The sequence below is a fragment of the Aulonocara sp. 'chitande type north' Nkhata Bay genome, linkage group LG18, assembly GCF_057382095.1.
Source record: "Aulonocara sp. 'chitande type north' Nkhata Bay isolate Kocher_YH1m ecotype deep benthic linkage group LG18, A_spYH_male_GT1.1, whole genome shotgun sequence".
In the NCBI taxonomy this organism is placed as follows: Eukaryota; Metazoa; Chordata; class Actinopteri; order Cichliformes; family Cichlidae; genus Aulonocara; species Aulonocara sp. 'chitande type north' Nkhata Bay.
This window is the reverse complement of record NC_141361.1, coordinates 10,397,110-10,408,926: the sequence shown is the minus strand read 5'-3', so window position 1 is coordinate 10,408,926 and position 11,817 is coordinate 10,397,110. Positions and strand designations below refer to the sequence as shown.

Below are 11,817 nucleotides of genomic sequence, written 5' to 3'. Positions count from 1 at the left end.
ATCTCAAACATAAGAGACTGAGCTCTGGCCAGCCTGACCGACACATGCAGGTTCACATAGCTTTTGTCTTTGTAGAAACCCCTAGCCGAGTTCATCAGTAAACGCAGCTGCAATCCAATTTTAGGATCCTCAAGTATGTGAGAAACAAATATAGCAATCCGCCTGCTGCCTGCTGTTAATGTGACAAAGCAGCCTACAGGCTCTGGTTTTAATGCCAATAATGCTCCACTGACTATATTTATAATCATGCTAGTTCTTGTTAATCTATAACAAGTTCCTGGCAGTGTGCTCACACCGAGACAGCTGATGATTAATCGGTTTAATGTTTACAAGCTTAGCTAATATTTGTGAGTAACTATAATCGTGACTGAGGCTGAACTCTTACTAAAGTATCACAAAAGTCAGATTCAGACTCTGATACACTGTCAACCATAAAAGTTAGCAGAAAACAAAACATGAAGGTAACCGATTAAAGTGGAAAGTTTTGTTCTATAGTCCTTTGCATTTTTTAAAATATTAGTCAAAAGTAGTGTATCGCTATCATTTCGTTACTGTGGACAGGCACAAGTAACAACTATGCAATCTCAGATTAAATACTGCCATTACTGATACGAAAACATGTGTTTAGCACACTAATTTGCTATTTTACTAATGCTGATGCTAATGATAGCCTTTTAGATCGGCGTCTGCACTGGATTGCAACATACAGTGAAGACAAATCACATTAGACCACTGAAGAAAAAGCATTTTGCATCTGAGACAGCCTTATCTTACCCAAGCTTTATTATGGCAGAAAAGTAAAGGAGCAAGCATCCAAAAAAGATCTACCTATTCAGCTAAGCTGCAAAATGTACTATTAAAGGAATGCTCTGTTTTCAATGTAAAATACATTACAATAGATAGAGTTAAAGAGGACCAATTATGCTCATTTTCAGCTTCATATTTTTACACTTAGATTCCACTGGAGTAGCTCTGAATGAGTCACTGTTTAAATATTCTTTGTTTATCTTATGCTGGGCCTTGGTGGAGCCCCTCTCCACTGTTCACTTGCAGTTCATAAACCTTCTGATAACAACAAATGTTAGCTCCTTTTCCTCTCCCTTTACCCGAATTTCCTTCTCATTGGCTGTCCCTTATAAAGAGGTTTCATCAGCAGGGGTGTTTGAAACACACAATATGTTAACTAATCTCCTATAAACTTATAAGGTTTATACTTACATTATAAACCTTATAAGTTTATAAGGTTTATAATGTAAGTATACATCTAAATGTCTCCAATTACTTTGGACCTTGTGCTATAATCTGTTAAATGCGCTTGAGAAGAACACGGGTGGGTACTTGCTAGGCTGACCTATAAATAAGAGACTGAAGACATCAGTCTCTTTGTTTGGCATAAAAAAAAGTAACAAAGTGAGAAGAGAATATTTCTAAAGCTTTTTGATCACCATCTTCACTTTTTGTTGATCCCCCAATGGAAGTAAAAAGAGATCAAATTGTGGTTTTATGAGGGGGTCTCGTGTTTGACTGTTTCTTGACTGACGTCACATAACCTTTGATAAAAAACACGACTTGGTGCTTTACAGGCTCTATAACACACTGATTTTTATGTGTGGTAAAGTGTTGAAGTTCCCCTTTAAAATAAAAAGATGATATGAGACTGTGCAGCAAGAAGCTAAATTCAACACGGCAGAGGGTCAGTGTAAAGTCAGAGGACACAAACATGTTGAAAGCAAATGAGCATATTGGGAAACTTACTTCTTTAAATTACTTAATTTGTTACACACACACACAGCTTGACCAGCTATTAGCCATTAAAAATCAGGAAGAAATCAGGTTCGGGCCAAGCAGAAGGCTGTGTACAAGCAGTTTCAGGAAGATGAGAATGTATGCATGTCAGCACTGCTGCACATTTCAGGCTCTCAGCACATCTGTGCATCTCTGTTAATTAGCCACATGTTCTCAGTTAGGTATTGTGCTGTCATTCAAGTGCTTGTTGTTCCACATTTAACTCTTGGCAGTGTTTGGAACAACACGTCTGCTCTTCCAGTGGAAACATGATGCTGCGTAAGAGACAGAGTTCTTTCTATGGCCTCTTTCAGTTGAGATTGTATCAAGCTATTGTAGTGCTGCTGACTTACTCTTTGTTCTTCCTGTGAGTCAGAGTGGGATGGCCAAGAATTAATTTAGTAACGTAGGGTAAGGAAGCTGATCTGCACAGGACTTTTGTCCCTATAAATGAAACTTATACGAGATGGAGTAAAAAATCACACACACACAAACACAATAGAGTTAAGATGTGTAATGTTTAATTATTGCAGATTGCACAATATTTCTTTTATTAAAATGAAAATGTGCAGAAATGAAACATTTGTTAAATCAAAGTAGTAAGATGGGTCTGATTTGTTTTTATCTGTTGATTCAAAACAGATTTTTAAGACTTTAAAAATCCCTAAACCATTGCAGCAAAGGTGTTTTTAATGCAGAATAGTACAGTTATTCTTTTCTCCTTCATTTAAAATCCAGACACTGATCAGCGTTTAGCAATACTGGCTTTAAGTTACTACATCATGCAGGAAGTTGGACCAGGATTGGCCTCCAGTCAAGTCGTGACTAGACTGGTAAACATCTTGACCTCTCTTTTTTTGCATGAGCTCAGAGTCCTTTTCCTCTATTAGCAGATGACCTAGTAAAGAGTCTTTTTTGTTAAATTCTGTGCAGGTAAAACATCGAAGTGACATGACAGAGAAAATGCAGAACAACATTTTGATGATCACGAATTTCAGTATAATTGAAATCCCAAAGGGGACATTTCTGGTATAAAGATAAGATAAAAAGTCTTCTGTGTTCTGTCCACATTAATGACGATATATTGCTCGGGATGATAAACATGGTTAATCACACAAAGCTGTTAATTTAGCTTCATATTATTTATCTACCGACCACTTTTCTCATATATATGCTGTAAACCAAACTTTAAAAACTGTCTAGGCTGGTTGAAGCTGAGTCATCATGTTCATGATTTATGGTAAAGCCCTATTAACTCTGATCTTGCCAGCAGCTACAGCACCACATTCCCAGACCAGATGATCCAACATTTCCTTTAGAAAAATAATGTACAAGTCATTGTGTCTCGATTGGGCGTCACCGCTGTCTTGTTTCCTGACGATAGATTTACAGGCAACTTAAATATTCATAGTTTCCACTCTGCCCCCCTTGTAGCCTCCAGTGGTCAAACATTTACAGTTGGTGTGAATCACAGTTGTCACTGATTCACATCCTGGGGTCCGCACAAAGCTGGAGTCTCTCTGAGAACAGAGGTGGTGTTTTGAGCTGATGCTGATTGACAGTTAGTTTACTTAGTTAATTCATTTATATACTTTGTGAACATTCAGCACAATTAGAGATCAGAGTTTAACAGAAAATCAGGTTTCAGAAGAGTGATTAGGAAAACGTGGTGCTTTGCATCTATTTCAGTGGACAATCATGAATTTGATGAATGAAAATCAGTTTTAACAGTCAATCCTGAGGAATCCTAAACTGCAAGCATACACTCACTGGAAGCTTTATTAGGCATACCTTGCTAGTCCCAGGTTGAATGCCCTTTGTCCTTAAGAACTGCCATAATTTACTTAAATACATATAAAGATAACATCAACAATGTGTTGAAAACATTCCTCAATTTTGGTCCATACTGACACGACAGCATCACATCAGGGTGGCTGTAGCCGAGGAGGTAGAGCAGGTCATGTACTATTCCCTGGCTGCTCCACTCTGCATGCCAAAATTATTCTTGGGTATCCATAGTGCAAAAAATATCTAACAAAAACTCAATGCTATCTTTGTTTTTCTTCCTCTGTCTTATTTCCATGCACACAGCATTTTTTGAGTCTTCTTTTGGAAAATCTGTTGATAGCTTATTACAATCCAAATAATAAGCATTCCTGTATACATGAAAAAATGTATTAAAATGGGAACTGATCTGCCATTAAAAACTCCTACTGTCTGCCTCTATCAAAAGTCAAATTGCTTGCAGCAGTATAACTGAAAGCAGTTCCACAGCCTTGGACAAACTGGGCAAATTCAGTTTTATTTGGAGCATACTGCTACCCTTACTTCTTGTTTCTCATGCGTTGACAAATATCAGACGGGTGGAGTAGATCAGGTCTGCCAGGTAGAGGATGAAGTTGACACCGGTGAGTACAGCCACTGTCATGCCCTTATCCCATGAACACAACCCCAATTGTGTGTTGCAGTTGTATGGCCTATTTTTATTCCCACCGTGCCTGGGGTCAAAGTTGAAGATAGGCCAGATGATGGTTGCTAACAGGTAGAGAACCACAGCCAGCATGGCGTAGGCTGACAGGAACCGGGGGAATGGGAAAGGCAAGCACCCGGTACACTCGCCTATACAGAGCAGGATGATGGCTGCTGACAGGATGAAGCAGATGCAATAGACAGCCATGCAGTACTTCAGTGCATGGTGATGGTCGTACAACACGGGATCAGTCACAAAGACAAATAAGATGCAGGCCACGAAGGTCTCACAGACTTTCAATAGTCCAGGTCCTGTGGCCATGTAGCCGGCCACCTCACCTGGACGTGCCTTGCTGATGCTCACCTCGCTTATGTAAGCAATGGTAGCCAAGCAGGAGAAGACGGCTACTATGATGCTGTAATCGCGGATTGTACTGGGGCCCATAGAACCTTTGAGGAAGTAGAGTGGGAAGATGATAGAGGCGGACAAACAGAGTAGGGCAGCGTAGCAGGCAAAGGTGATAGGGAAGTTCTTCCAGGAAACAGGGACTTTCGTCTGCAGACCGAAGAGCTCCACCAGAATCATGAGCAGAGTGCCGGCAAAGCTGAAGGCCCAGCAGAAGATGCACCAGTCTCCGGTGCCGGGGATGATCCTGGCACCATGCACAGCCACAGAGAATGCCACACAGGAGAAAGCCAGGGCTGCCAGCCGTGTCCACAGCAGAGGGTTGAAGTGGAGGACTATTGCCATGATGAGAGGTGAATTGGGCGATGAGAGAAGCAGAACAGATTCCTCCTATTTGTTGGAGTTTCCTCTGTCAGGCAGAGAAAATTGTAAGAAAAAGAAAATGATTAGTGGTATTCTAGAGTCTGATGCAACTTTTTATGGCTCCAGATGAAATACAAGCTATAACTATGTGAGGCCAGCAGTCTGTGCCCAAAGAGAGTCAGTCCTCCTACATAATAATTTCTGAGTGAAACAATGATGCCTTTGTATTTTCATGAATGGCTAAAACAAATGAAATGGTGAAAACACAAAGTGAAACTGCAAATATGACATCACTGTGATCAAACACATCACAACCCATTTGCATCTGGTCAAATCAGCTGGTAAACACACCAGCTTTTATTTCTCTGGTAGTTTATGTCATACAAGCTTGTATTAAACCCTGGATGTTTCCATTGTGACAGGTAAATGTGTATATTTATTGACTCATATTACCAATTATTTTCCTATGTGTGTGTGTCACACACTTAACTCATTCACTGCCAGCCATTTTCAAATGGCTGGCAGTGAAACACAACAGGACTTGCACCACATTTTTGTCTCACTGCGCAATCCCTTACGTGCGCAAACCCTGCACCTCCTTGCAGGTCTACTTTTACTGCTGGTGGGCTTCAGTTCAACTTACGTTGACTGCCATTGACGTCTATAGACGTCAATGGCAGTGAATGAGTTAATATTAAATATCTATACCAGATTCTGCAGCTTCTAATAAACTTTGACATATTTCAGTCTTGACTTACAAGGGGATTGACTCACATTGTGACATGACAAAGCTACACCAACAGGGTGGCTAAAAAAAAGTTTAGAGTTAAATAAAATGTTCAAATTGGACCATACAGGAGCTTTAAATAAACCAAAGCATAAAAACATGAAAGTAACACACAAACATCTGTTAATCATGTGGTTTTATTGAAACACTGGAATACATTTTCCTTCAACACTGATGCGGTTTCCACACTTGAAACAGCAGAGTATAAAAAATGTAAAGACTACAATCCTAAGAGCATGTAGACGGAGTGAAACCTTTTTTAATAGATTTCTATGAGCAGTACCACACAAACTGACATAGCATTAGTAGGTTCTTTGATATTTGGAGACACCAGAAATATAAACCCACAATGAAAACATTAATGCGTGCACTTTGACTATATGCTTTCCTTGTTTTTTTCAGATATGTTCTTACAATAGATTGTAGTTCGCAGACACACACATTCCATAACAAGAGCAAAACCTAGGCTACCAATCATCTTTAACATCATGTAAACCAATTCATAACTTCTTTAAATCATTGAAGTGTTGATATCATGAACTTAAAAAAAGACTAATTGCTAGAACCCAAAAACTCAACATTATCGTTGTTTTTATTCCACTCTGTCTTTTCTACATGCACACAGCATTTTTTTGAATCTTCCTTTGGAAAATCTGTTGACAGATTACTACTATCCAAAGCATCCCTGCATACATGAAAACTGTATTTTCTGTATTAAAATGGGAATTGATTTTTGAGTAATATCAGCAGATTCCAGCAATCACATTCAGGTCTCTATATAAAAGATAAGAGTCTATTTGGGTGACTGGAAGCAAATATCTGCCATTTACATGCCCCAACACATAAACAGAAAGTCATATTGTTGTATGTGTAGACACAACCACTAACTTGCTTCCAACTCCTCCCTTCTCTCTCTCTCTCTCTCTCTCTCTCTCTCTCTCTTCCTCTCTAAGAAATTCAGTCATGCAGTATACTTCACACAAAATTAATTCGGCAAGGTTTCAGGGCTAATTTTTAAAGTTTCAGGCCAAAAAGAGCGCAAGATCTGTGTTTTGACCAGCCGAATATGTCAATCTTTGCCTATGAAAAGCTTTGTTCATGGCTTGAGCACACTCTCTTTTGAGTTTTTTAAAATGCATTTCCATATTTACTACTGCACAGTTACCTTGGGCCATAGGGCATGCTTTTCTCCTTCTGTCTGGTTCTAGCAAAAGTCAAATCATATCATTTTCAGGGTAAATTTCAAACAACAAATTGAGTCATACAGGATTTGTCTCAGCTGTGCTATCATGCTAAAGTTTGCTCTTTAGCCTCCTATCACGACTTGTCCTCTAGTGATTCCATTAAAGTGACCAGAGTGCTAAACTGAGTATGCTTGCAGCAGTAACAGTGACAGCAGTTCCAAAGCCTTTGTCAAAGTGGGCAAATTCAATTTTATTTGGAGCATACTGCTAGCCTGACTTCCTGTTTTTTAAGCATTGACAAATACTAGACGGGTGGAGTAGATCAGGTCTGCCAGGTAGAGGATGAAGTTGATAGCAGTGAGTAGAGCCACTGCCATGCGCTTATCCCATGAACACAACCCCGATTCTGTGCTGCAGCTGTATGGCCTATCTCTATTCCCACCATGTCTGGGGTCAAAGTTGAAGATAGGCCAGATGATGGTTGCTGACAGGTAGAGGACCACGGCCAGCATGGCGTAGGCTGACAGGAACCGGGGGAATGGGAAAGGCAAGCACCCGGTACACTCGCCTATACAGAGCAGGATGATGGCTGCTGACAGGATGAAGCAGATGCAGTAGACAGCCATGCAGTACTTTGGTGCATCATGACGGTCGTACAACACGGGATCAGTCACAAAGACAAATATGATGCAGGCCACGAAGGTCTCACAGACTTTCAATAGTCCAGGTCCTGTGGCCATGTAGCCGGCCACCTCACCTGGACGTGCCTTGCTGATGCTCACCTCACTTATGTAAGCAATGGTAGCCAAGCAAGAGAAGAAGGCTGCCACAATACGGTAGTCGCGGATCGTACTGGGGCCTGTGGAATGTTTGAGGAAGTAGAGTGGGAAGATGATAGAGGCGGACAAACAGAGTAGGGCAGCGTAGCAGGCAAAGGTGATAGGGAAGTTCTTCCAGGAAACAGGGACTTTCGTCTGCAGACCAAAGAGCTCCACCAGAATCACGAGCAGAGTGCCGGCAAAGCTGAAGGCCCAGCAGAAGATGCACCAGTCTCCGATGATGGGGATGGTCCTGGCACCATGCACAGCCACAGAGAATGCCACACAGGAGAAAGCCAGGGCTGCCAGCCGTGTCCACAGCAGAGGGTTGAAGTGGAGGACTATTGCCATGATGAGAGGTGAATTGGGCGATGAGAGAAGCAGAACAGATTCCTCCTATTTGTTGGAGTTTCCTCTGTCAGGCAGAGAAAATTGTAAGAAAAAGAAAATGATTAGTGGTATTCTAGAGTCTGATGCAACTTTTTATGGCTCCAGATGAAATACAAGCTATAACTATGTGAGGCCAGCAGTCTGTGCCCAAAGAGAGTCAGTCCTCCTACATAATAATTTCTGAGTGAAACAATGATGCCTTTGTATTTTCATGAATGGCTAAAACAAATGAAATGGTGAAAACGCAAAACTACAAATAATGAGTTCACTGTGGTCAAACCCATCACAGTCCATTTACATCTCGTCAAATCAGCTGGTGAGCGCGCCATCTTTTATTTCTCTTGTAGTTTATGTCTCATGAAAGCTCCAGACTTGTTCTCATAACAGAATTGCAGCCTCCAGTGGTCAAAAATTTACAGTCGTTGTGACAGTTGTCACTGATTCACACCCTGGGGTTAGCACAAAGCTGAAAGGAATCTCTGAGAAGAGAGGTGATGGGTACATGCATCATATATATATATATATATATATATATATATATATATATATATATATATATATATATATATATATACACACACACACACACAGCCGCCCCAGGCAGGAATTGAACTTGCGATCCTCTGTTCCAAAGGCGTGTATGTATGTATGTATGTACACATATATATAGATATATACACACACACACACACACACACACATATATATATATATATACATATATATATATATATATATATATATATATATATATATATATATATATATATATATATATATATATACATATATATATATATATATGTATGTATGTATGTATATATATATATATATATATATATGTATGTATGTATGTATGTATATATATATATGTATGTATGTATATATATATATATATATATATATATATGTATGTATGTATGTATATATATATATATATACGTATGATAGCAGTTGGATAGCGTAGTGGTTAGACTACACGCCTTTGGAACAGAGGATCGCAAGTTCGATTCCTGCCTGGGGCGTCTGCATCCAGTAAGGGTCCTAAGGCTAGACCCCCTATGCTAAGCAAGCCTACCGCAGACATGACCGAGACAGATAAATATGAAGGCATGCCGAGTATAACCTGGAAGTCCCGAGGTCAAAATGGGAGATGCCCCCAAGGGTGGTGGAGAATGACCGAGCTAAGATCCTGTGGGACTTCCACATACAGACGGACAAAATGGTGGTGGCTAACCAACCGGACATAGTGGTGGTAGACAAACAGAAGAAGACGGCCGTAGTGATCGATGTAGCGGTTCTGAAAGCGGTTCACAGTGCTGCCCAAGAGCTGGGCCTTCAGGGAATGAGGGAGGAGTTGGTGCTTTGAACCATCTGACAAACATTAGAACGGTGGAACGTTTCCTTCTCTATCTGACAAAGGAGGAAGCAAGAAGGAACACGAGAAGCTGGAGAAATACCAAGGGCTCAGAGAAGAGCTCGAGAGGATATGGAGGGTGAAGGTAACGGTGGTCCCCGTGGTAATTGGAGCACTAGGTGCGGTGACTCCCAAGCTAGGCGAGTGGCTCCAGCAGATCCCGGGAATAACATCGGAGATCTCTGTCCAGAAGAGGACCCTCAATCATCCTTGATGATGGGTCAGAGCGCACAATCCTTCTTCACAGTGCTGCCCAAGAGCTGGGCCTTCAGGGAATGAGGGAGGAGTTGGCGCTTTGAACCATCCGACAAACATTAGAACGGTGGAAGGACATTCCGTTTCCTTCTCTATAGCCCTTGGAAACGGTTCCGGATCCAAGATGCCACTGAGCTTGGGCTCGCCAAACACTCACATCCAGCACTGCAAAGGTCCTACCACCACCTGTGAGGTCTTCCACTTCATTCGTTCCACCAAGCTCAACCATTATTGCTGATTGGCTCTGACTACCCACATCTCCTGACTCCAATAGAGCCTGTACATCTGGGTCCATGGGGAGGACCAGCTGCACTCAAGACACGGCTGGGTTGGACTCTGCAGGGTCCAGCCAAGGTTCTTCTACATCAAGCCTCCACTCCTCAGTGTCTACTCACAAGCACCCTGACTCCCAGTGCTGAACTTCTCAGTAATGTAGCCAAGCTCTGGCAGATGGATGTTCTCCCATACCAGAATGAGAAAGTGGCCACACGTTCAAAACAAGATACCATGGCTGTCAAGATGCTAGAGGAGAAGATATGCCGATATGCCGCCCCGTTGCTGTGGAAAGAGGAACCAGTCCTGCTTCATTCCACTAAGGACTCTGTCCTGGGTCACATGCGAGCCACGGAGAAGCGCCTCCTGAAGAAGCCTGTACGAGCAGCCACCTATAACCAGGAAATTCAGAAGCTGGTGGATGCAGGCTATGTGAGTAAACTGACCATCGCGGACATGGATATAGATGGCAACACCTGGTACATACCACACCACATGGTTCATCATATTGGCAAGGATCGCATTGTATTCAACTGTTCTTTTGTGCACAATGGTACCAGCCTGAATCAGCATCTCCTAGCTGGTCCTACCCTGGGCTGGATGCTCCTGGGTGTGTTACTTCGCTTCCGGGAGTATCCCATTGCGGTGAGCAGTGACATCAAGGGGATGTTTCACCAGGTCCACCTCTTGACTCAGGACAAGCCTTTCCTCCGTTTCCTCTGGAGAGATGGATTGCACGAGGCAACCAGATGTCTACGAATGGCAGGTGTTGCCTTTCAGGGCGACATCCCTGCTGTGCCACCAATGCTCTGCAGCAGCACGTTCTGGATCACAGCAGCCCCAGCGAAGATACCCGTCACACAGTAGAGAAATGTTTCTACGTTGACAATCTCCTCCAGAGCTTCGCATCATTTCCTGAAGCCCAGCAACTGGTCAACAAAATCCAGCAGTTGCTGCTCACCAGTGGCTTCGAATTACGACAGTGGGCTTCTAACTACCCAGAACTCATCAGTCATATGCCACCTGGATCAGACTCACAGAGCAGTGAACTGTGGTTTTCCCCCAATGGGACTGATGTACCAAAGCGGACTCTGGGCCTGCAATGGCACTGTCAGTCTGATGAGCTCAGATATCAGATTTGGCACACCGAGCAGTTGGTGGAGCCCACAATGCGCAACATCTATTGGGTTCTGGCCAAGCAGTATGATCCGCTTGGCCTCCTCATTCCTTACACCACTCGGGCCAAAATCCTGATGCAGCATCTCTGGCGGAAAAGGAGAGACTGGGATGATCCGAATCTGCCAATCGACCTGCTGAAGCTGTGGCATGCATGGGAAAGTGAATTGATTCAGCTCCCTGATGTCTCCCTGCCACGTTGTTATGTGCAGCCAGAGACAGACCTATCCCTTTGCAAGCAGAGCATCCACATCTTCTCCGATGCATTTGAGAAGGCATATGGAGCTGTAGCCTACCTTAGGACGGAAGATCATATGGGGGGAATCCAGGTAGCCTTCCTAGCCGCGCTGATCTCGATTTGCTCCCGTCCGTCAACAGTCCATTCTGAGGTTGGAGCTCTGTGCTGCTCATGTGGGAGCCCAGCTTGCTGCCGTTCTCAAGAGGGAACTCACCCTTTGTATCTCAAGCATTGTCTATTGGACAGACTCCACTAC

General features: G+C 42.5%; 2 protein-coding genes across 2 annotated transcripts; both read right to left on the bottom strand.

Moving 5' to 3' along the window:
• Positions 1-3,795: 3,795 nt before the first annotated feature.
• Positions 3,796-5,156, bottom strand: LOC147308027 (myeloid-associated differentiation marker homolog). The gene has a single exon (XM_086272218.1). The coding sequence runs from the start codon at positions 5,003-5,005 to the stop codon at positions 4,124-4,126; it is 882 nt and encodes a 293-aa protein (XP_086128344.1). The 5' UTR covers positions 5,006-5,156; the 3' UTR covers positions 3,796-4,123.
• Positions 5,157-5,788: 632 nt separating this feature from the next.
• Positions 5,789-8,315, bottom strand: LOC147308026 (myeloid-associated differentiation marker homolog). Its single transcript, XM_086271973.1, has one exon. It carries the CDS (start codon positions 8,161-8,163, stop codon positions 7,282-7,284), a length of 882 nt encoding a protein of 293 aa, XP_086128099.1. The 5' UTR covers positions 8,164-8,315; the 3' UTR covers positions 5,789-7,281.
• Positions 8,316-11,817: the final 3,502 nt, after the last annotated feature.